The following is a 25,191-nucleotide window of genomic DNA, read 5'->3' on the forward strand; positions in this document are numbered from 1 at the left end:
GAGCTCAATCACCTCCGTGGCCTCACCTCCTCCCCTGTTCTTCTTACTCCACCTGCCACAGCCACCGGCCTCCTTGCTACGCCTTGGAAGTGCTTCCCCCTCAGGGGCTTTCCACTTGCACTGCCTTCTGCCTGAGGCCTCTTCTTCATCATACTTAATGAGCCCCTCTCTCACTGAATTCAGACATCTGCTCAAATGTCACCTTAGGCAGGCCTCCCTGCTCTAAAATAGCCTCCTCCCATTCATCTCTTCTCCCAGTCAGCTTTAGTTCATCTTCTTCTTCTTTTTTTTTTTTTTTTTTTTCTGAGACGGAGTCTCACTCTGCAGCCCAGGCTGGAGTGCAGTGGCCAGATCTCAGTTCACTGCAAGCTCCGCCTCCCGGGTTTACGCCATTCTCCTGCCTCAGCCTCCCAAGCAGCTGGGACTACAGGCGCCCGCCACCTCGCCCAGCTAGTTTTTTTTTTTTTTTGTATTTTTTAGTAGAGACGGGGTTTCACCGTGTTAGCCAGGATGGTCTCAATCTCCTGACCTCGTGATCCGCCCATCTCGGCCTCCCAAAGTGCTGGTATTACAGGCTTGAGCCACCACGCCCGGCCTTCTTTTTTTTTTTTTTTTTTGAGATGGAGTCCCGCACTGTCGCCCATGCTGGAGTGCAGTGGTGCGATCTCGGCTCACTGCAACCTACACCTCCCAGGTTCAAGCAATTCTCCTGCCTCAGCCTCCCAAGTAAGTAGCTGGGATTATAGGCGCCTGTCACCACCACCACACCCGGCTAATTTGTTTGTTTGTTTTTTGTTTTTTTGTGTGTGATAGAGTTTCACTCTTGTTGCCTAGGCCAGAGTACATTGGCATAATCTCAGCTCACTGCAACCTCCACCTCCCAGGTTCAAGCAATTCTGCTGCCTCAGCCTCCCAAGTAGCTGGGATTGCAGGCAAGCGCCACCACACCTGGCTAATTTTGTATTTTCAGTGGAGACGGGGTTTCACCATGTTAGTCAGGCTGGTCTTGAACTCCTGACCTCAGGTGATCCACCTGCCTTGGCCTCCCAAAGTGCTGAGTGCTGGGATTACAGGCGAGAACCACTGTGCCCCGCTTTTTTTTTTTTTTTTTTTTTTTTTCGAGACAGGGTCTCACTCTGTCACCCAGGCTGAAGTGCAGTGGCATGATCTGGGCTCACTGCAACGTCTGCCTCCCCGGTTCAAGTGATTCTCCCACCTCAGCCTTCTGAGTAATTGGAACCAAAGGTGCATACCACCATGCTCAGCTAATGTTATTTATTTATAATAATTTTTTAAATTATTATTTTATTTTATTTTTTTTTGAGACGGAGCCTCGCTCTGTCACCAGGCTGGAGTGCACCGGTGCCATCTTGGCCCACTGCAACCTCTTGACTCCCTGGTTCAAGCGATTTTCCTGCCTCAGCCTCCTGCCTCAGCCTCCTGCCTCAGCCTCTGAGTAGCTAGGATTACAGGCACACACCTCCACGCCCAGCTAATTTTTGCTTTTTTGTTGTTTTGTTTTGTTTTGAGACAGTCTCGCTCTGCGGCCAGGCTGGAGGGCAGTAGCGCGGTCTTGGCTTACCGCAACCTCCGCCTCCTGGGTTCAAGCGATTCTCCTGCCTCAGCCTCCCAAGTAGCTGGGATTACAGGGACGTGCCACCATGCCCAGCTAATTTTTGTATTTTTAGTAGAGATGGGGTTTCACCATGTTGGCCAGGCTGATCTTGAACTCCTGACCTCGTGATCTGCCCACCTTGGCCTCCCAAAGTGCTGGGATTACAGGCATGAGCCACCGCACCCAGTTAATTTTTGTATTTTTAGTAGACATAGGGTTTCACCATGTTGGCCAGGATGGTCTCAGTCTCCTGACCTTGTGATCTGCCTGCCTCAGCCTCCCAAAGTGCTGGAATTACAGGTGTGAGCCACCACGCCCGGCCTATTATTATTATTTTTGAGATGGAGTTTCGCTCTTGTTGCCCAGGCTGGAGTGCAATGGTGCAATCTCAGCTCACTGCAACTTCTGCCTCCCGAGTTCAAGCGATTCTCCTGCCACAGCCTCCCAGGTAGCTGGGATTACAGGCATGCACCACCACGTCCCGCTAATTTTGTATTTTTAGTAGTACAGACGGGGTTTCTCCATGCTGGTCAGGCTGGTCTCGAACTCCTGATGTCAGGTGATCCGCCTGCCTCAGCCTCCCAAAATGCTAGGATTACAGGCGTGAACCACCGTGCCCAGCCTGCTCAGCTAATCTAAAATTTTTTTTTTGCAGAGATGAGGTCTCACTATATTGCCTAGGCTGGCCTCAAACTCCCAGACTCAAGTGATTCACCCGCCTCAGTCTCCCAAAGTGCTGGGTTACAAGCGTGAGCCACGGTGTTCAGCTTGCTTTATTTTCTTGTCATAGTGCCTACTACTACTTGATTTTCAGGAAGTCCTCTCCACATCCCATGCCATGAGGAATCAAAGCCCTATCTGTGCTGAGGGCAAGGGTTCTACGGGGCCATTTACTTCCTGATCTTTCCAAGCAAGACATAGTTAGTTTAGTCTGCAGTTTGAAGGATTTAGGCTAGACAGTGTCTCTGCTCTCCCAGATATTACAACAATGAGCACACTGTCATCATTGTCTATCCCATCCTCATCACACTAAGTTAATGAATAATGTCTGATTCAACTGTCTTCCCAGGGCCGGGCATTGCGTCTGGGCATAGGAAATGATGAATAAATGACTGCTGAGAATGAATGGATGAATGTAATCCATCCATTCACTCAACAAATATTTATTAACTATGACATACCAGGCACTTTTAGAGTGCTGGACATACAAAGTGACAAAGTCTCTAACTGCTTGTTTCTTACATTTTAGATGGAGAGACAATTAACAAGTTACTATATAACTGTTGGGAGAACCAGTTCGCAATGGGCCCTGGGCGTCCCTGCATGTTCTTGCTGGGTATGCCAAGAAAGCAAGACCCCGACAGCTCTGTACCCAGGCTGCGTTTGCAGCAAGGAACCTTGAAAGATGAGCTAAAGTCTCCCACCCGACAAAGAACAGCATGCTCACCACTCGCTATAAAAGCAGTAAATTGGCAGGGCCTGCAGATGTGCATCGGTAGTCCCAGCTATTCAGGAGGCTGAAGCAGGAGGACTGCTTGAGGCCAGTAGTTTAAGAGCCGCCCGGGCAACATGGCCAGATCCGCTTGGTGGCACTTGCCTGTAGTTCCAGCTACTCAGGAGGCTAAGCCAGGAAGATTACTTGAGCCCAGGAGTTTGAAGCTGTAGTGAGCTATGATCATGTCACTATACTCCAGCCTGGGCAACAGAGTGACACTCCAACTCAAAAAAAAAAAAAAAGGCCAGGCACGGTGGCTCACGTCTGTAATCTCAGCACTTCAGGAGGCCGAGGCACGAGGATCACTTGAGGCCAGGAGTTTGAGACTAGCCTGGGCAAGCTGGGGAAATCCCATCTTTACTAAAAATACAAAAATAAATCAGGCGTGGTGACGCACGCCTGTAATCCCAGCTCCTCTGGAGGCTGAGGCAGGAGAATCGCTTAAACCCAGGAGGCAGAGGTTGTAGTGAACAGAAATCGCGCACATTGCACTCCTGTCTGGGCCCCAGAGCGAGACTCCGTCTCAAAAAAAAAAAAAAAAAAGTACTGTGTATGAGCATGAATGAACGAAAGTGTACAAAGAAATCACTACAAATCTGCTTACTGTGGAGCATGGAACAAAAGGCCTGTCCACCACGTGTTCCGCGGGTGGTGCTGGAATGCCCCTCAGAAAAGGAGATAAACGTTCGGTTCCTTTAAGAGGCCCAGTCCCGTCCCGCGAAGCCCCGCCTATAAGGAGGTACGTGCCCCCAGGCCGCGCTCTAGGGGCGGGACTCAGGGCGGTTTGAAAGATCGGCGCGCACAGCAGGAGCGGCGGTCGGCCTTGAGGCTGTGATGTCGGTGTTGAGGCCGCTGGACAAACTGCCCAGCCTGAACACGGCCACCATCTTGGTAGGTGCCGGCGGCCCCGCTTCCCCCGCCGGCCTTTACCTCCTGGGCGGCGCTTCAGCCACTAGGTCAACTGAGCTCCCTAAGGCGCCGAGCCAGTGAGCGCTACCGTAGCGGGACGGGGAAAAGGCGGAGAGCCACGCTCTGAACCAATCGGAGTAGCCGCTCTCTAAGGTTGAGAGACGCACTCACCAATAGGTGCTCGGCGGGCCCTTCCCATCTTCTGATTAGCGGGTTCCCGCGCCTGGATTTGGTTTTTCCGCGTCTGGGGGTCTGGCTTCCTGGAGAGGCCGGCGGTCTAAACGAGGATCGGGTAGTAGAGAGTGCGGTGCCCACAGGCCTGCAGCGGGTCCAAACCTCAGGACCCCAGCCTGTGCCGCATCGCGGGGTCCACTTCTCGGGAAATGTCCTCGGAGCCGCCTGCTGGCGGCGGCCCGATCTCCCCGGGAGTGGGTCGAAGGGCCAGGCCCTCCCCAGGGGTTGCTGTGCCTCTGGCTCGACGGTCCGCTCTCTCTCCCTGCGCAGCTGGTAGGCACGGAGGATGCTCTTCTGCAGCAGCTGGCGGACTCGATGCTCAAGGAGGACTGCGCCTCCGAGCTGAAGGTGTAAGTAGCCGCGGCTGTGGCCTGGGCCCACGTGTCTCTCACTCCAGAGGGATTCAGTCCTAGCTGCTAAACCCCGAAGCCCAGCGCCCCCTCCTCTGAGGCTGGTCCTTCTCCCAGCATGCAGCGTAGCTGGCTAGGCCCATGCCGTCTTATATCCCAACCTCCCCTTGCCGAGGTGGTGACTAAACAGAGGCCCTTTCTGGCAGAGGGAATCAGACAGGAGTAATGTGAATAGGACCGGCCGAGTCCTGCCTCTGTGCTGGCCCAAGGAGTTGTGGCCGCAAGAGCCTCGGGTGGCTAGGATGAGGTGGGGAACCCTTGACGGCCTCTTTCCCCATGAAGGGCACCATTTAAACGGTCGCTGTGAAGGCGGTACGGTTATCTTGAGTCCTGCAATTTCCTGTTTTTCAGCCACTTGGCAAAGTCCCTCCCTTTGCCCTCCAGTGTGAATCGGCCACGAATTGACCTGATCGTGTTTGTGGTTAATCTTCACAGCAAATACAGGTGAGAGCCAGAGGAAGGGGCAGTCAGGGCTTAGGCAGGCCTGGCTCAGAACTGTGCTGGGAGAGTGACCTAACTTGTGATGGAAGTGGTGAGGATGGGAGAGGCTGTCTGAGGTCAATCCTATAGGGTGAGGAAAGAGGAGGCAGTGGCCAGTGCACAGTGTTTAAAAGACAACGGCCAGGCACAGTGGCTCACACCTGTAATCTCAGCACTTTGGGAGGCCGAGGTGGGCAGATTGCCTGAGACCAGCCAGGGCAACACGGTGAAACCCCGTCTCTACTAAAATGCAAAACATTAGCCGGGCGTGGTGGCTTGCGCCTGTAGTCTCAGCTACTCGGGAGGCTGAGGCAGAATTGCTTGAACCCAGGAGGTGGAGGTTGCAGTGAGCCAAGATCGGGCCACTGCACTCCAGCCTGGGCAACAAAGCGAGACTCTGTCTCAAAAAAAAATTAAAGTCCACCTATAATAAAGAACGAAAGCATAACCTTTGCAGCAACCTGGATGCAGCTGGAGGCCATTATGCTAAGTGAATTAACACAGGAGCAGAAAATCAAGTACTACATGTTCTCACTTGTAAGTGGGGGCTAAACATGGGGTCCTCATGGACACAAAGATGGCAACAATAGACATTGGGGACTACTAGAGCAGGGAAGGAGGGAGGGGGCAACGGTTGAAAAACTATTAGGTCCTATGCTCAGTACCTGGTGATGGGATCATTTGTACCCCAAGCCTCAGCATCACATGGTATACCCATGTAATAAACCTGTACATGTACCCCCTGAATCTAAAATAAAAGTTGAAATTATTTTTAAAAAACATTAAAGGACATAATGGGGCATGGTGGCTCATGCCACTTTGGGAGACCGAGACCGGTGGATCGCTTGAGGTCAGGAGTTTGAGACTAGCCTGGCCAACATGGCAAACCGTGTCTCTACTAAAAATACAAAAACTAGCTGAGCGTGGTGGCATGCACCTGTAATCCCAGCTACTCAGGAGGCTGAGGCAGGAGAATCACTTGAACCTAGGAGGTGGACATTGCAGTGAGCCAAGATCACACTACTGCATTCCAGCCTGGGTGACAGTGAAACTCCATCCCCCCCCCAAAAAAAGGACAAAGTATTTCTCCAGAGAATGTCACCCTCTTGTCATTCTCTGGCCTCTAGGATCAGAGAAGCAAGGGCTTCTGCCTTCTCTGTTGTAAAGTTTTGTTCTCTGGTGTGTTTTCTCACTCTGGCCTGGCCACCCTAGCCTCCAGAACACCGAGGAGTCCCTGCGCCATGTGGATGCCAGCTTCTTCTTGGGGAAGGTGTGTTTCCTTGCCACAGGTGGTAAGTACGTCCTTCGCCTGTTACCGCCCACCCCCAGCCAAGGGAAAGCTGGGGCGGGGATAGGCTTCTCGCTGAGGCACCCTGGGTGATGGAAAGAACATGTATTTTACACACACTGGGGCCTATCAGAGGATGGAGGGCAGGAGAAAGGAGAAGATCAGGAAAAATAACTAATGGGTACTAGGCTTAATACCTGGGTGACAATCTGTACAACAAACCCGATGACACAAGTTTACCTACATAACAAATCTGCACATGTACCCCGGAACTTAAAAGTTAAATTTAAAAACCGAAAGAACATATATACACATACTTTGGAATCTGACCTGTTGTCAGCGTAAGAGTGAATCTGAGCAGATAACTCTGCTGTTGCTTGGAGTTGCCTAGTGGTTGCCTGTGGCTTTCAGTAAAATCCAAACTCTAAAGACACAAAGCACTTTGCAGTTTGGCGTCTGCCTTCTGGGCTGGTCTCATCTCCGGTTACTCTCCTTCTCTGGGTCAGCTGCTGTTCCTGAGACTTTGTAATATTAACAGTGAAAATAATAATGGCTAACCTCTTTTGAGCTCTCACTGTGAGGCAGACACTGTAATTGCTTTGTTTTCATATTAATGTTTGAGGTAGGTATTATTACCTCCGTTTTAGAGTCATGAGGTTAAGTTGCCCAAGGCCCCTAGATAAAAAGAGATAAAAAGTGGTAGAGCCAAGGTTCACACCTAGGTAAGTCCTGTTGCAGGGCCCAACCTTTTTTTTTTTTGAGTTGGAGTCTTGCTCAGCTGCCCAGGCTAGAGTGCTGTGGCATGATCTCGGCTCAGTGCAACCACCGTCTCCGGGGTTCAAGCGATTCTCCCATCTTAGCCTCCCGAATAGCTGGGATTTCAGGCACCCGCCATCATGCCCAGCTAATTTTTGTATTTTAGTATAGATGGGGTTTCTCCATGTTGGCCAGGCTAGTCTTGAACTCCTGACTTCAGGTATCCGCCCGCCTCGGCCTCCCAAAGTGGTGGGATTACAGGCGTGAGCCACCGCACCCAGCCGGCCCGTCTCTTTTTGTTTACTCTAGGCTGCTCTCAAATACGTTTCCTCTTCTTTATCTTGCTAACCCCTACAAATACCTCAAAACTCAGCCCTGGTGTCTCTGCGGCATGCATGAGGTGTCTGACCTGTCTGCCCTTCCAGCTGAACTGTTAGCTCCTTGAGCAGAGCGCCTGGCACGGCACAGATAATTCTCAAGAAGCTTTGATGAGCAAATGCAGGCCAAGCAATTTCTAGATGTCAACTCACTGATTCTAGAGTGACTCAGTGGGGTAGGAGCTATTATTATCTTCATTGTCTAATTTGATATTCTTGACTACCTAGAAAAGAAAGTAGAATAGGACTGTCACCCTCAGAATAGAAAGAAACTGAGCCAAAGAGTGGGGAAGTGAGGGACTCTGCCCAGCACTTCCTGAATTCCAGCCAGGAAGGTAGAGATTGCAGCTATAGCACTCATGACTTCTTTCCAGCTGGGCGGGAGAGCCACTGCAGCATTCACCGGCACACCGTGGTGAAGCTGGCCCACACCTACCAAAGCCCCCTGCTCTACTGTGACCTGGAGGTGAGCATGCTGATCACAGAGACCAACACTACACTCGGGTGCGGGGAAAGGGTGGTCAGCACACAGTGGGCACGTCGGGAGCGGTTATCGAAGGACTCAGTATCCGAGCGAGGCAGCTTCTGAAGTGGAGGGAGACAGGATCCTGGTTTGAGTCCTGACGTTTCTGTTTACTGGCTGTGACCTGGGCAGGTCACCCTGAGCCTTGGAGTACACAGGTGTGAAGCGGGGGTGATGGGCTTTCATCTGGAGTGCATCTTATATGCCAGGCTCTAGCACGTGCTGCCCTGCTTTTCCTTTTGCTGAGTTTCTGCATGCTTAGTTATAACTAAGTCTTACGTGTATGTATCTGTGAGTCTCCTCTCCTGCTGGGGTGTAAATGATTGAGGCCAGGCGTATGTCCGTCTCATTACCTGGTGCATCCTTGTGTCCCCTGGGAGTCAGAATGCCTGATTTGGCCTTAACTCTCTGTATTTCAGACCTTGTCTAGTCCCATCCCAAGCCAGGGTACCCAGCAGGCGGTAGGGATGTTTGTTGGGTGGGCGGGTAGATGGTTGGATGGATATGTAGGGTGTTCTGCCCCGACTGGATTCTATTGGTGTTTCCCACAAGGTGTAACTAATCATGAGGGGTAGGAAAGTAGCCTTTTTGTTGTTGTTGTTGTTGTTTTAGATAAGATATTGCTCTGTTGCCCAGGCTGGAGTGCAGTGGTGTGATCATGGCTCACTGCAGACTCGAGCTCCTGGGCTCAAGTGAACCTCCCACCTCAGCCTACTGAGTAACTAGGACTACAAGCGTGCACCACCACACCTAGCTAAGTATTTATTTATTTATTTACTTTTTAATGTAGAGATGAGGTCTTGCTGTGTTCCCCACACTGGTCTTGAACTCCTGGCCTCAAGCGATCCTCCCACTTTAGCCTCCCAAAGTGCTGGGATTACAGGCATGAGCCACCGCGCCTGGCCTTTAGCCCCTTTTTATGCAGGATAAATCCTGATGACTTTTTGCTACAGAGGCCTCAGCAGGAGTTGATGTGCTCCCCCCGAGGGGTCTACTGAGGGGCCCCAGGGCCCACACTGCCACACCCACGCGCCAGGCCTGCTCCATTCCTTTGGAAACCTATTCATTGGTTTTGAGATACATTTTGAAGAGTTGTGTTTCTGCTCTGTTCTGGGTCTTGTGCCTGTTACCAAAAGCAAAGTGATGAAATGCAGGGAGAACCGAGTGAGCACACGATCTGTCACCACCAATCTGTTGCCACTGTCTAGACCGGGGTCCCTTATCCTAGTTTCGGCACTCCTCTGGTCTAAGGGCAGAATTCAGAGGATAGCAGTCTGTGGCTGTCACCGTAGAAATGGGGATGTTTTCATATCACATTAGGATTGGGCAGGTCTCATCATGTGGCAGCAGCCGTTAGGCCTGCCCCTCAGTCGATGCATCGATCACGATACACACTTGACTCATGCATTTGTTTTCCTATTTGATGACTACTTTTCGAGCGCCTGACCAGACCAGCACTCTGATCTCATAGATGGGACCCTGAGGCCTGGGCACACCTGAAGTGCCTTCACCTGCCAGGCTTTCCTCCCAGAGAGACGAGGTGACTTGCTCAGGGTCACACAGCTCATGAGTGAGGGGTAGAGCCAGCTGTTCTCCTTTCCTAGCCTGCTGACCATGTGACCTTGATTAGGTCACTTTGCCTGCCACAGAGCATTAGTTTTCTCATCTCTAAAGGGGAATCACGATCTTTGCTCCATAGTTCAGGTGCTGGTGGGGGACAATGGTGCCTGCTCACCTTGTGACAAGTGGTGCAATTCTGTCTGTGGCCATGAGGTGGCGGGCCAGACCAGGTCCTGGGTTCTTTCATGACCTGGGCAGGAAGCAGGAGGCCCCAGCCTGGTTCTAGCTGCAGCAGGAGCTGCAGAAATGCCTGCTCAGAACATAGGCCTGCATCCCTCAGATGGAGCGCCCAGGGTTTGAACAGGCCTCCCTCTTCATGCTGGTGTTGTCCTCTTTAGAACACTCTTCTGAATAATTGAGTTTGAGCCCCACCATATATCTTGAGGCCTTTGCATGGCAGGAATTACCAGCCCCGTTTCATTGATGAGGAAATACAGGAAGGTGTATGATTGGCCCAGTGAGATAACTGCCTAGGTCTGCTGGTAGGGCTCTGTGCTGGGCCCTGGGAACACAAATGGCTCAGATATTGGCCCTCCCCTCTCAGAATCTCATGAAATAAGCAGACATGTAACACACGCAACAGCAGAAGGATTTGCTGAGCTTTGGGAGCCTGGTGGTAGAATTAGGTCATTTCTTCCTGGATGTCATGGGCAAAGTCATGACTGTGGTCAGACCTGGGCATTTGGGTCATGTCTCTGGAGTGACGTGGATTGGAGGAAGCCTGGCCAGAGGCAGGAGGCTGGGTCAAGGCTGCTGCAAGAGGCAAGTTGTGGACCTGGAGATAGATTTTGGGAACAAAGTCCACCAAACTTAGAGTGAGAGGATTTATTAACACTTCCTGAGTTTCTGTGGTGCCAAGCACTGTTCTAGGCTCCAGGGACACAGCACGGAACAAAACAGTCAAAAACCTCAGCTTCCTGCTGGGCACTATAGCTCACGCCTCTAATCCCAGGGAGGCCGACGTGGGAGGATCACCTGAGGTCAGGAGTTTGAGACCAGCCTGGCCAACATGGTGAAACCCAGTCTTTACTAAAAATACAAAAATTAGCTGGGCATGGTGGCACGCTCCTGTAATCCCAGCTACTCAGGGGACTGAGGCACAAGAATCGCTTGAACCTGGGAGGCAGAAGTTGCAGTGAGCCAAGATGGCGCCACTGCACTCCAGCCTGGGTGACAAAGCGAGACTCTGTCTCAAAACAAAACAAAAAAAGCCCCAGCTTTGTTCTAGTCAAGGAAACAAACAGGGTAAATGAGGTGCTGGAAAGTAGAGGCGTGGCATGTCAGGTGGTGGTAAACAGGCAAGAGTTAGGCAGGGTGACCAGGGAACGCCCCTGCAAACAGGACTTTTAAATAAATAAAGACCTGAAGGAAGTAGGCGGGCAGGCCATGGAGATACCTCGTGGCAGGAAGAACAGCAAGTGCATGGGTCGAGTGTGGGACTTGTCTGGTGTGCTCAAGGTCTGGCAGGGAGGCCTGGGTGGCTGCAGCACAACAGCAAAGGACGGGTTGGGGTGTAGAAATCAGGAATGGTGGGGCTGGATCAGTGGAGCCTGGTCGGGAGCTGCTGGAGGGCTCAGGGCCAGGGAGGGATGTGGCCTGACTTGGGTTTTAAATGAACCCCTTTGGCTGCTGGGAGGAGAGTGGGCTGAAGGGAAACTAGGGCAGAAATAGAGAGACAGGTCTGGAGGCTTTTTTTTTTTTTTTTTTTTGAGGCAGACTTTCGCTCTGCCGCCCAGGCTGGAGTACAATGGCGCGATCTCGGCTCACTGCAACCTCCGCTTCTGGGGTTCAAGTGATTCTTCTGTCTCAGCCTCTCGAGTAGCTGGGATTACAGGCGCCCACCACCATGCCCGGCTAATTTTTGTATTTTTAGTAGAGACGGGGTTTCACCATATTGGCCAGGCTGGTCTCAAACTCCTGACCTCCTGATCCGCCCGCCTCAGCCTCCCAAAGTGCTGGGATTACAGGCGTGAGCCACCGTGCCCGGCCTGGAGGCTCTTTCTAGGGGAGTTAAGCATGGACTCAGTGCTGGCCAGGAAAAAGGATGGTGGGATAGTCTCTGACACTGGCTGCTTCTAGGATGGAGCCAGCCAACTGCTCTGTGGCCAGAATGTGAGGCATGAGAGAAAGAGGAGTCCTCGCTGACTCTGAAGGTTTTGCCAGCTGACTGGAAGGATGGAGTTGTCTTTGGCTGAGCTAAGGAAGCCTGCAGGAGGAGCAGGTTTTGGGGGCTTCAGGGGCTCTACTTTTGGCATGCAAAGATTAAGGGGTCTATTAGCCACCTGGGTGGAGAAATCAAGTCAATAGCTGCATACATGTGTGACATTCAGAGGGAAGACCTGGAGGTGTAATTTGGGTGTTATTAGCAACTGGGTGGTTTTAAAGCCACAGAACTGGACGAGGTCACCGGGGGACTGAGTGTGGGAGAAGAGATCCAAGGACCGAGCTCTGGAGCCCCAGCATGTAGATGCTGGGCAAAGGCGAGGGAGCCGCCTGTGTGGGAGCGGAACCCTGGGTGAGTGCGGGGGCCTGGGAGCCAGGCAGAAAAAGCGTTTCAAGGAGGGAGTAAACAGCTGTGGTGGACTCTGTCAATAGCGCCAGTGCGGTGAGGACTGAGAAGCTGCTGCTGGGTCTAATACCAAGGAGGTCATGGTAGCAAGTGGTGGGAGTAAGAGCAGGGAAGTTGAGGATACCCTGGTCTCTACTTTGGGTGGGTGGTGACACCCCAACCTGCCCCCAGCTAGAGAGGAAACAAGGTAAGATGCTTCTGAGGCCACATGTGGGACAGGGGAAGACACTGGCCAGCATCGTGATCTTCCAGCAGACATGTCTAGAGCATCTGTGCCCGGGCCTGGAGCAGTCTTGTCCCTCTCTGGCCCCACAGCTCCCCCAGGCCCATTCCTTTTTGATGGCACCTTATCTGTGGTGAGGGCCACCCGTTCTCCCTCCCTCCATCCCATCCCTGTGAGTATCTTCTGCTCCCTGGTCTTGAGCCTCTGGGGCCCGAGCTGCCCGGGCATTGGTTGGAGGCAGCCCTGGTTCAGAGCGCAGCTCTGGAGTCACTAGCTGGGTGATCCTTGACAGTTTGTTCGACCTAGCCAGCCTTGCTAAGCCTTCATTTCCTCTTGAGCAGGAGGTCAGGCTCTGGATGTCTCTGGAGGTTGTCTGAAGGTTTGGGCAAGCTGAGGCAGTTGGAAGTTACTCTGAGGTGTGGCATGAATGAGGGCATGGCTGTGATGGGCAGTGATGACCTGAGCTACCCCCGAGTCCCCCCCCCCAGCCCTGCTCTGGCAGCCCCTGCAGCTGCTCTGAGTAAGGGAGCAGGGCCAGCCACTGCATTCTGTCTCACTGCTGTTCTCTGCTCTCCCCGCAGGTGGAAGGCTTTCGGGCCACCATGGCGCAGCGCCTGGTGCGCATGCTGCAGATCTGCGCTGGCCACGTGCCCGGTGTCTCAGCTCTGAACCTGCTGTCCCTGCTGAGAAGCTCTGAGGGCCCCTCCCTGGAGGACCTGTGAGGGCGACTGGCCCCTGGGCTGCCTCTCCCCATGGCTTCATGCTGACTCCATAAACATTCTCTGTTGAGGATGTCCAGTCAGGGCTTGACAGGCCCAGGCTCAGCTTCCAGTGGTTGGGAAGGTTCCCTGTAGCACCTGTGCTCCAGCAGGGAGAGCTAGGCAGAAGCAGCGAGGGGGCCCAGCTGGTGGGACTCCAGCCCCCTCCCACTCCCACACTCACTCTTGCAGAGCCTTGTGTCTTTAAGCAGCTGGCGTGTTACATCTCTATTTAAGGTTTCCTTCGAATAAAAGGTCTGTGACTAAAAAAAGTTGAGAAATCACTGGTCTCATTCACTTTATAGGTAAGGAAACTGACTCAGAACAATTAAAGAGTAGGGCAGGGTGGGCCGGGTGCAGAGGCTCACGCCTGTAATACCAACACTTTGGGAGGCCAAGGTGGGTGGATCACTTGAGATCAGGGATTTGAGACCAGCCTGGCCAACATGGTGAAACCCCATCTCTACAAAAATACAAAAATTAGCTGGACATGGTGGTGGGTGCCTATAGTCCCAGCTACTTAGGAGGCTGAGGCAGGAGAATCACTTGAACCCGGGAGGCGGAGGTTGCAGTGAGCTGAGATTGCGCCACTGCACTCCAGCCTGGACAACAGAGTGAGACTCCACCTCAAAAAAAAAAAAAAAAAAAAAAGTGAGACCAGCCTGGCCAACATAGTGAAACCCTGTCTCTACTAAAAATATAAAAATCAGCCAGGCATGGTGACACGGACCTGTAGTCCCAGCTACTCGGGAGGCTGAAGCAGAATCACTTGAACCTGGAAGGCGGAGGTTGTGTTGAGCCGAGATCATGCCACTGCCTGGGCAGCAGAGCGAGACTGTCTCAAAAAAAAAAAAAAAGTCTGGGCGCGGTGGTTCACGCCTGTAATCCTAGCACTTTGGGAGGTAGAGGCGGGCAGATCACAAGGTCAGGAGATCAAGACCATCCTGGCTAACACGGTGAAACCCTGTCTCTACTAAAAGTACAAAAAAATTAGCCAGGTGTGGTGGTGGGCGCCTGTAGTCCTAGCTTCTTGGGAGGCTGAGACACGAGAATGGTGTGAACCTGGGAGGCAGAGCTTGCAGTGAGCCGAGATCGTGCCACTGCACTCCAGCCTGGGCGACTGAGTGAGACTCTGTCTCAAAAAAAAAAAAGAGTGGGGCGGGGTAAGGGGAGCTTGAACTCAGGAAGCCAATCAGACTCGCCTCCTGGCCCTGCTGTCATAGAACGTGGTTGTTGCCTCTTGGAGCTGTTTCCTCATGTGAATGGAGATGTTCTGCTCACCTTGTCACATTGTGAGGATTGAATGAGATGATGGGGGACATGCCTGGGACCGTGTGACCCCCCCCAATGCCTGTGTGTAGGTTGCTGTGTTCATAATGTGTTAATGCCTTGCACCTTGCTAGGTAGGTACTCAGTGAACAGTAACTATTTGAAATCACATGGGAAGCTGAGGCGGGCGGATTGCCTGAGCTCAGGAGTTCGTGACTAGCCTGGGCAACACGGTGAAACCCTATCTCCACTAAAATACAAAAAATTAGCCAGGCGTGGCAGCCTGCGCCTGTAGTCCCAGCTACTTAGGAGACTGGGGCGGGAAAATTGCTTGAACCCGGGAGGCGGAGGTTGCAGTGAGCCGAGATCGTGCCACTGCACTCTAGCCCGTGCAACAGAGGGAGACTGTCTCCAAAAAAGAAATCACACAGCAGAGTTCAAAAACTGGTGCAAATTAGGAATTATACCACTGTCAGAACTTTGCAAAAAGTAAGAGAAGCTGGCTGGAGGTCTCGTTTTGGGGTTGATGGCGAGAGATTGTGCAGTGACAGTTGCTTTCCTTCTCCCTTGGGTCTCATTGGAGATTGTAGAGGCATCAGAACTGGACTCTAGAAACCCCATAGCCGGGTCAAAGCTCCTGCCACTGCACAGAGCGGGCTTGGCACGTGGGAGCTTGTGGGTGAAGGGGGTGTCTGGAGGGAGAAACTTCAGGAAGAGAGCTGGGTCCTGACTCCCTTGGAACGTGACAATGCCCTCCCCACATTAACCCTGTGTGCGCCAGGGAGTGCCCACCAGCCTCAGGCCTCAGGATGGACCCCAGTTGAAATCCTGGGCAGCACTGCACCAGCACCTTGGGGCCTCTCTGCATTTTTTTTTTTTTTTTTTTTTTTTTGGTTGATGGGGGTGGAGTCTCGCTCTGTCACCCAGGCTGGAGTGCAGTGGCGCGATCTCGACTCACTGCAACCTCTGCTCCCTGGTTCAAGCGATTCTCCTGCCTCAGCCTCCAGAGCAGCTAGGATTACAGCCGCCTGCCACCAAACCTGGCTAATTTTTGTATTTTTAGTAGAGACTGGTTTCACCATGTTGGCCAGGCTGGTCTTGAACTCTCGACCTCAGGTGGTCTGCCCGCCTCAGCCTCCCAGAGTGCTGGGATTACAGGTGCGCACCACCATGCCCAGCTGATTTTTGTATTTTTAGTAGACGTGGCGTTTCACCATGTTGGTCAGGCTGGTCTCAAATTCCCGACCTCAGGTGATCCGCTAGCCTCGGCCTCCCAAAGTGCTGGGATTATAGGTGTGAGTTACTGCGGCTGGCCTAAGACCTCTCTGCTTTGATGTCACCATTGCAGCTGGGCCCATGCCCTTCACCGAGGGGTGGGCCACCTTCTAACTCGTAGGTGTCGGGGGATGTGGCCCTGTCTGCCCCTTTCTGTAGGTTCCTTCTGGAACTTAGCTTGGGCCCCACCCCTAGTGCTCAGTAAGGGTTTGTAGACACCTGCCTGACTTCCTGGCAGTCCCTTGGGCTCTGCTGAGGACCTCAGCCACGTAGATTCCGGTCGAGGCCCCACATGTCACCTGACATTTGCAGGGCACGTCATGCTTCACAGAGCTCTTCTCACACAGCAGACCTGTGAGGTAGATGATGTTTCCCCAGTTTACAGTTCATGAAACAGACCGTTGTCATGGGAAGTGTGTCGCAGTCACACAGCTAACTGGCAGCAGAGCCAGCCCCAGTCCTCTGCTTCTCTCCAGTTTTTCTGTGTGCCTAATCCTTGAATAAAGGTTTGAAGGCCGGGCGTAGTGGCTCACACCTGTAATCCCAGCACTTTGGGAGGCTGAGGTGGGCAGATCACTTGAGGTCAGGAGTTCGAGACCGGCCTGAGCAACACAGTGAAACCCTGCCTCTACTAAAAATACAAAATTAGCTGGGCTTGGTGTCATGTGCCTGTAATCCCAGCTACTTGGGAGACTGAGGCAGGAGAATCACTTGAACCCAGGAGGCAGAGGTTGCAGTGAGCTGAAATTGCATCACTGCACTCTGGCCTGGGTGACAGAGACTCCATCTCAAAAAAAAGGGGTTTGGGCATCTCCACTGGGCAAGCCCTGAGCTGGAATACAGAAGGTGGAGACAGCCCGTGTACCCCCAGAAAGCAGCAGTCTGCAAGCCATGGTTCCTGCCTCGGGATGAGACCACTAGAACACTGAGCATCGTGAGAGGGCAGGGGGTGGCAGGATAGGCCAAGGGCAGAGGCCCTTAGCGTGGGAGCAGAGTGGTGCAGGCACTGGCCCTAAGCAGGCCTTCCCCAGCAGCAAGAAGCCCCTCGGGCACTCGGTTGGGGAAGCCAGCCTCTGTGCTGGAGGAGGGGTGGCTCCAGGGCAGAAGGAAGAGGCTAGAGGAACCTTCACATTGGTCCCTGAAGGGATGGGCAGTAGCAGCAGAGGCCCGGAAGGCCCGCCTTCCCGGAGAATGACCTTGTCTTTGGCCCTTCTGTCCTTGTCCAGAAAGGGTGTCTTTGCAGGGTAACTGGAGGCTAGAGTAGGTCTTTGCGGGGGCTGGTGGAATGGGGGTCCAAGCAGGGGAGGAATGCAGTGTGGATGCAGCCTGCCTGCTCTTCTGGGATGTCACTTTTTACTGGTGACCAGGAGGAGAGGCCTTCCCCCACACCCCCTCCCCCCAGGCCTGCATGGGGCCCCTCTCTCAGGTCCCTGTGCCACATTTTCCTTGCCACCTGGTACCATTTAACAAGAGAAGTGGCATTGCATTCTCCAGCCAAGGGTCTGGGAACCTTCCAAGCACTGGGGAACACAATGCTGTCACTGCCGCCAGCTCCCAGCCGAGCTTGGCAGGGGCCCTGGAACCAAGAGGCCTCCCCTCTAGAGTTGGGGGCTGGCCTGCCCCTGCCTCACAGCAGAGCTGAGCCACACTTAAATGGCAGGCAGGTGCCCTCAGACCTGCTGTCCCTGGATGGCGGGGGATGGGTGGCCAGAGAGTGGGGTTGCTTCGTGCCATCTGGAGACCCAGTGGCATTGTCCAGGAGACAGTTTGGCTGAGGGAAGTAATGGAAGATCAGTGTGTGCCGGAATTGGTGCTTGGTACTGAGGTGAGGTGGAGGGAGATGGGAGCGGCTGGGCTTGGCTGCTTGCTTGGTAGGGTGACCTCAGGCAGGTCGCTCACCCTTGGCAAGCCTCAGTTCCTCAGCTGTAGGATGCCACCAGGTTAACTGATGCCTTTCTTCCTAGCTGGTTGAGGACTGGCAATGAAGACGCCACTATTTTATGTATTTATTTAGAGATGGGGTCTTGCTATGGTGCCCAGGCTGGTCTCAAACTCCTGGCCTCAAGCCCATTATTTTGAACATAAAGCTTTAAACAAATGTCAAATGTCTCAGGGTGGCCATGGTCATGATGTGGTCACATTGGAGGACGTTGTTGAAGGCAGGCAAGAACCCCCTACAAGAATTCCCAGCCTACAGGCTGGCAATGGGGGCTGAGGCTCCTGGAGGTGGCGCCTCTTCAGCTGGGCCTGGAAGCTGCCTCATCCATGCTCCTATAAGCCGGAAGGAAGGTGGTGTTTGGGCCCCACTCTTAGAGGAGTAGAGCTGACTCGGGGTCACACACTCATTTGTCCCCCTCAGTCTACCTGGCTATGAGCAGTCCTTGGGACCCCGGAGAGTTCACATTCTCCATGGCTAGTGGTCCAGGCCTGAGTGTCCTGGCCCCAATCTGATGGTGTTCCCATCCCTGCCAAGGAGGCAGGACCTTCCTAGCAAGGAGGGGCTCTGCAGCCTGGGCCCCCTGTCTCCTGCACCCCTGGTGAGCAGAGGCAGGAGCAGCCCGGCTGCAGAGGGGAAGTGGTGCAGTGGGAACAGGCCCAGCCTCTGGGTCCCATCGACTTGGGGTCTGTGGCCGATCTGCAGTGTGACTTGGGGCAGCCCACTTCCCTCTCCAAGCCCCACTGCCTGCCCCCCCTTCAGGTCTTGTGAGGCTCGGAGAGAAACTGAAGAGCCTGACTCCCTGCCGGCCCTTTCACCCTCCACAGACAGTGGCTCGGTGCAGGCTGGCAGGCTGGTGGGCGAGGAGAGCCGGGGGGTTCTTGAGACAACGCCCTGTTACAGTTGTCCCCCAACCCACACACACCAGGGGTGCTGGGCCAGGCCTGCTGGCAGGGCTGGAGCACAAAGGGACCTTTTCTGGAAGGTTCTGTTGGCTTAGCCCCTTCCCTCCAGTGTCCCTTGGGGCCAGAAGGACACAGGCAGAGTCTCTGTGACAGAAAGTCTCACACTTGTGGGCTGAGGGAGACAGTGGGGTGGGCTGCCAGGTCATGTACCCTAAGTCTGCGGGTCCTACCTGAGTATGGTGCTGTGGACCAGGGACTGCTGAGGGCAGCTCCTGGGGGAGAGTGGGTGGGTACTTCCCAGAGCCCCAGACCTGCACAGGAGGCAGCCTTCCCTGTACCGCCCTCTTCCATCAAAGGGGATGCCAGCTGTACTTAGAGCCCCTGCGAGCTGGCCAGGCCCAAGGGGTCCCCCAGCCCTCCTCCTCCAGTATGCTTGGCCGGCCTCCCTGTGAGGACACAGACCCCTGGGCCTCAGCCCCACCCCCTCTCCCTGCCGCTGTCCACACACAGGAAGAGGACACACTGGGGTGTGTAGTGTGGCAGGCTCAGGGGCTGCCTGGCGGGCCCCTTTGCTCTCTAGCCTGCTTTCCCTCTTTGTAAAATGGGACCAGTCGTGCCAGCCCCACACAGGGCTGAGGGAGGAGCTGGCTGGGTAGGGAGATGCTTTGTGCACCGCCCTTTTCCTGGTCACTGGGCCTTGTCTGCTTCCCTGCCCCAGACACCCTTGGGGATCGCTCTACCCTGTCCTCTGTTCTGAGGTCGCCAACCCCCAGGCCTTCTCTGACTCCCCTGTGTGAAATTGCACCCATAACCCTCCAGCACCCCGCCCTTCTGACTTTTTCTCCCCAGCACTCCTTACCTCCCCACCCACTATGTTGTGTCCCGTTTGGGTTTCCTTTCTGCTTCCCTGCTATTTCCCCAGAACCCAAAACAGCTCCTGGTGCCTGGTAGGTGCTAAGTGAGTGAGTGGCGAGTGACAGGGAGGCATGTGCACAGGAGTCGGCCTGTGCGTTCACAACGGTCTTCCTGTTGGTACCCTGAATAAGGCCTGGGAGGTTGGCCCTGGGGGCCCCCTACTCCTCTCCCCCCTGCCCACCCTGGCCTTACAGCCTCCTTCCACTTCACACACCTGGCCCCCAAGAGGTGGGGGCTCTGCTCCTTGTGGCTAAGGGACTGTAGTCTGCTCTCTATTCTCACATGGAGGGCCATGTCCTCTATCCCGGGCCCATGCTGAGAGTGGCTGGGGTGCCCTGGCCAGACTCCTGCCCACAGTGCAGGAGCGTGTGTGTGTGTGCACTTGTGCATGGAGTGGGGGGCTGGAAGAGAGGCAGCTCCAGCCCATGAAGACCCAGGCAAGGATCGGTGACTGCATCATGGAAGGGCATGGCCTCCTGCCCTCCCCTGGTGTGGGTTCAGGGAGGAAGGGGACCAGGGGACTCCCAGGGCTCTGCCTCTGGGTCACACTGCTCTGGCCTCACCAGGACTTTGTACTGATTCCCTGGCCACTCCTGCCCCTCTCCCAATGAACCGAGGCTCACGACACTGTGTCCTTTCCCCTGTCCCCAGCAAGAGGTACTTGGTAGCATTGTCCTTGTTTGTGGGGGCTTTTAAATACAGGAGAAGGGAAAGGAAATAACCACAAGGGGTGGTCCTGGTGGTGTCATGAGACAAGATGGAGCGAAGAGAGCTGACTCGAAGCCCTGCAGGCCCAACCCAGCCAGCAGAGCCATCTCCACTGCTGACCCCATTCCTGGAACACGGGAAAAGCTGTTTCTGTATACACCTACACAAGGGGGCAAAGGCACAGGACGAGGCAGTGAAGAAAGGCTCCCAAGGGAAAACAGAGGCTCCCTCTGGGGACCGTGGGGAAACGCCCTTTGTCACTCAGACTTCTGTATTGTTTGCAGGTTTTTCCTGAGCACGTGTTTAGGTACTACTGCATAATTATAACGAAAACTGATTTTGAAGTACAGAGTGCATCCCAGGCCCCAGAGCAGTTTCACATCCAGATCTGGGGGGCTGGGCCTCTCTGTCCCCAAGGACTGCTCCCCGTGACACTGTGCTTGTCCCATCCCCAGAGTGCCCTCACGTTCCCCAACCCTGTCCCCGAAGCACGTAGGGCCCACGCCACGCTTCACAGTCAGGTGGACTCAGACCCCCTGTAGGCCCCTCCCACCTGCTGGCTCATCTCGAGAAGGCCCTTGCCCCGTGAAGCCTCTGTTTTCTCATCTGGAAAATGTCCTAATAGTACTTGCATCAGACTCTTTGTGAGGGTGTTTGCAGGACAATTGGGGGCACAAAAATCGACAGAAACCCCCTTCTCTCCGAAGACCCCAAACTATCTTGTTATTTTATTTTTTCTAAGGTGGGGTCTCACTCTGTCAGCCAGGCTGGAGTGCAGTGGCACAACCTCAGCTCACTGTAACCTCTGCCTTCTGGGTTCAAACAATTCCTGCCTCAGCCTCCCGAGTAGCTAGGATTACAGGCGCCCCTTACGACACCCGGCTAATTTTTTTTTCTTTTTTTTTTTTAATTTCTTGTAGAGACAGGGTTTCACTATGTTGACCAGGCTAGTCTCAAACTCCTGACTTCTGGTGATCCACCCGCCTCAGTCTCCCAAAGTGTTGGGATTACAGGCATGAGCCACTGCACCAGGCCCAAATTATCTTTTTTTTTTTTTTTTTTTTGAGACAGAGTCTCGCTCTGTCACCCAGGCTGGAGTGCAGTGGCCGGATCTCAGCTTACTGCAAGCTCCGCCTCCTGGGTTTACGCCATTCTCCTGCCTCAGCCTCCCGAGTAGCTGGGACTACAGGCGCCCACCACCTCGCCCGGCTAGTTTTTTTTGTATTTTTTTTTTAGTAGAGACGGGGTTTCACCGTGTTAGCCAGGATGGTCTCGATCTCCTGACCTCGTGATCCGCCTGTCTCGGCCTCCCAAAGTGCTGGGATTACAGGCTCAAGCCACTGTGCCCGGCCCCAAATTATCTTTTTAAAAAGAGTATACAGTGAATTAAAAGTAGAGTATGGTGGCCGGGCGCGGTGGGTCATACCTGTAATCCCAGCACTTCGGGAGGCTGAGGTGCGCAGGTCGCTTGAGACCAGGAGTTCGAGACCAGCCTGGCCAATAGAGATGATCACCAGTAGAGATGGTGAAGCCCCGTCTCTACTAAAATGCAAAACTTAGCCGGGCGTGGTGGCACGTGCCTGTTGTCCCAGCTACTCAGATGACTGAGGCACAAGAATCACTTGAACCCGGGAGGTGGAGGTTGCAGTGAGCCGAGATCGTGCCATTGCACTCCAGCCTGGCAACAGAGCAAGACTCCATCTCAAAAAAAAAAAAAGACTCGAATAAAGAAATTAGGCCAGGGGTGGTGGTGGCTCATGCCTGTAATCCCAGCACTTTGGGAGGCCAAAGTTGGCAGATCAACTGAGGTCAGGAGTTCGAGACCAGTCTCCCCAACATGGCGAAACCCCAACTCTACTAAAAATACAAAAAATTAGCCAGGCATGGTGGCAGGTGCCTGTAATCCCACGTTCTCAGGAGGCTGAGGCAGGAGAATCGCTTGAACCTGGGAGTTGGATGTTGCAGTGAGCCGAGATCGCACCACTGCATTCTAGCCTGGGCGACAAGAGTGAAACTCTGTCGCCGGGCGCGGTGGCTCAAGCCTGTAATCCCAGCACTTTGGGAGGCCGAGACGGGTGGATCACGAGGTCAGGAGATCGAGACTATCCTGGCTAACATGGTGAAACCCCGTCTCTACTAAAAAATACAAAAAATTAGCCGAGCGAGGCGGCGGGCGCCTGTAGTCCCAGCTACTCGGGAGGCTGAGGCAGGAGAATGGCGTGAACCCGGAAGGCGGAGCTTGCAGTGAGCTGAGATCCGGCCACTGCACTCCAGCCTGGGCGACAGAGTGAGACTCCGTCTCAAAAAAAAAAAAAAAAGAGTGAAACTCTGTCTCAAAAAAAAAGAAAAGACGCCGGGTGTGGTGGCTGATGCCTGTAAACCCAGCACTTTGGTAGGCCAAGGTGGGCGGATCACTTGAGGTCAGGAGTTCCAGACCAGCCTGGCTAGCATGATGAAACCCCATTTCTACTAAAAATACAAAAAAAATTAGCCAGGCATGGTGGCGCATGCCTATAATCCCAGCTACTCAGGAGGCTGAAGCAGGAGAATCGCTTGAACCCAGGAGGCAGAGGCTGCGGTGAGCCGAGATCATGCCACTGCACTCCGTCTCAAAAGAAAAAAAAAAGAAAAAGCTATGGGGGAAGAAAGAATACATTGAAGAATAAACTAATTCCCCACATTGGTCTGACTGTGAATTCCTCTTAACTGTTTTATCATCCAAGCAGCGACACAGGGCCTGCTGCAGCCCCCCACCCCATTTAGCAGGCCCAAGTGGAAAGGTTCATGTGAGGCCAGGCACCTGCACACAACACAGACACGAATCCTGCAGGCCTTTTGTCCCGGCACCTGGCCCAGCACATAGGAAGCGCCCAGCAAACATCTGTGTCACATGAGTGGGTGTCTCATTTGCGTCTGCTGCTCTTAGCAGTTGGCCTCCCTCTCTGGCCAAGGTGAGGGACCCTGGAACTCTGACAGTGGGTTCTAGCCCTCCCAGTCTCTCTGGCCTTGAGAGCAGCCTCCTCCAGTCTCTGCTGGGGGTCAGAGTAGCCAGCGCTTCCACTGTGAAACGAAGACCTGGCGCAGGCAAGCCCCCTCCTCCTAACTCCTGTAAATTCTCCCGACTCTGGCCTCACTGAGCCACCCTCTCCAGGGACAGGTTCCCTGTTCCTGGGTTCCCACAAACCTCAGCCTGCCAACATGGCTGGCACAAGGGCTAAAGGAGCCGCCTGGTACTCAGGTCTCTGCAGCCCTCGCTAATGGGTAATGGCAGCACCAACAGGGATGGATGTGCGTGTGGGTGGCAGGGCTATGGCTCAGTCTTCTGGCTCTGTCCCCACTCCTCTGCCCCACAGAGAGGCCTTCCCTGCCCTGGCTCCCCTCCAGGCTCCTGTCCCCCATCCCTGTACCGTACACACACTCTCACCCACACCTGCCCCCACGCCCACATCACCATACACCCACGCTCACCCACACCTGCCCCCAGCCCCACTTCTCCTTTGCAGCTCCCCTCCGCCCACACCTTCCTGCCTGGGAGCTGCTGGCCCATGTGCAGGGGATGGAGAGGGGTGGGCCAGTGCCCACCAGTCAGGGCTGGCTGACTGGGGTTCTTTGTGAACTTTCAGGGTCTCCCAAGCTGGAAACCTGGGGGCCGGCCTTGCTCCCCTCACTCCATGGCCAGCCACTGCATCATTCCCTGCTCTGGGCCACCAGTCCTGGATGTGGGCCACAGTGCCAGAGACAGGGTCCCTTGCAGTTACGGCTCAGAATCTCTCTCCTACCCAGACACCCCCAGGTTCTGCACTGCCCAGGGCCTGGTGCCCTGCCCATCTGCAACCCAGGTGCTCCCTCCTCCATCCCAGCATCCCCTGTGGCAGTGGCCATGCCTGCCCCCAGAGCAGCTTAGGCTCCCCTTTCATCTCTCCAAGTCTTAGCCCCTGCTGCCCTCTGCCTGGAGTGTGTGCCTACCCCCTCGCTGCTGCTCAGGGTCTCCCTCTGCCCCCAAGCTCCCTCCCCAGCCCCTGAGTTTCTCCTCTGACTGTGCTCCCCCAGCCCTGAGTGCTTAGGGGTCTGGGTGGCACGCATGGCATTTAACCCCATGCTCCCAGCCCTGAGCTCCCTGAGGCCCCTCCAGCCCTGGCCCTGGGGAGGGGGTAGCATGTGACCAGGAGGGCTGAGGGGGCTTGTGTGTGATTCTGAGACTCAGTCTGAGACACGGGTGACAGACTCAGTCTGAGACACGGGTGACAGACTCAGTCTGAGACACGGGTGACAGACAGTTGGGGACCCCAAACACTGGGGAGCAGAGATAGACAGGAGAGACCCGCAGTGAGAGACGGAGGTAGCGGGAGAGGACACACAGCCCTGGAGAAAAGGAGCCAGTGTGGGCAGGCTTCCCTCCACTGCAGTCACAGGTCCCTTGCTCATAGGCAGATCTTCCTGGGCACTCTCTGCACAAAGCCCCAGTGGCTCCCTCGTGTCCTCCAGCCACAGTCCAAGCTCCCTAATGTGCTAGATAAGGCCCCAGTCCAGCCCTTTGGTCCCAGCACTCCCTGGACTTCCTGTTTGGGCCTCCAAGCATTTGCTCCCCTTTGGCCTTCACCCCCATCTGTTCCCTAGACCTCACTCCATCTGGCAAATACTTCACCATCACCCCCTCCATGAAGCCTTCTAGCCCACCTTCCAGGATGACATGAGCCGGTACCCTTGCTGCGAGGCTGTCTTCCCCCATCAGCACAAGTGTGAAATTCCCTTGGGGCAGACCCACATGCTACTTGGGACTGGTACAAGTGTCTGATGTCAGGCTGGGCACTGTGGCTCACGCCTGTAATCCCAGCACTTTGGGAGGCCGAGGAGGGTGGATCACCTGAGGTCAGGAGTTCCAGACCAGCCTGGCCAAATGGTGAAACCCCGTCTCTGTTAAAAATA

The 25,191-nt window shown here is 54.4% G+C and overlaps 1 protein-coding gene across 7 annotated transcripts; it reads left to right on the plus strand.

The window, feature by feature from the left end:
- The first annotated feature begins 3,879 nt into the window (after positions 1–3,879).
- On the plus strand, positions 3,880–13,529 carry CENPM (centromere protein M). Of its 7 annotated transcripts, none has more exons than XM_005567124.4 (6): positions 3,880–4,001; positions 4,524–4,603; positions 5,015–5,107; positions 6,356–6,435; positions 7,939–8,030; positions 13,081–13,529. In XM_005567124.4, exons 1-6 carry the CDS (start codon positions 3,945–3,947, stop codon positions 13,219–13,221), a joined length of 543 nt encoding a protein of 180 aa, XP_005567181.1. In that variant the 5' UTR covers positions 3,880–3,944; the 3' UTR covers positions 13,222–13,529. The 7 variants fall into 7 exon arrangements, with proteins under 7 accessions (XP_005567181.1, XP_073859759.1, XP_073859757.1 ...); XM_074003658.1 differs by having other exon boundaries at positions 6,356–6,413; XM_074003656.1 differs by lacking the exon at positions 13,081–13,529 and adding an exon at positions 8,724–8,905.
- Positions 13,530–25,191: the final 11,662 nt, after the last annotated feature.

Source organism: Macaca fascicularis, chromosome 10, assembly GCF_037993035.2.
Source record: "Macaca fascicularis isolate 582-1 chromosome 10, T2T-MFA8v1.1".
NCBI classification, from domain to species: domain Eukaryota; kingdom Metazoa; phylum Chordata; class Mammalia; order Primates; family Cercopithecidae; genus Macaca; species Macaca fascicularis.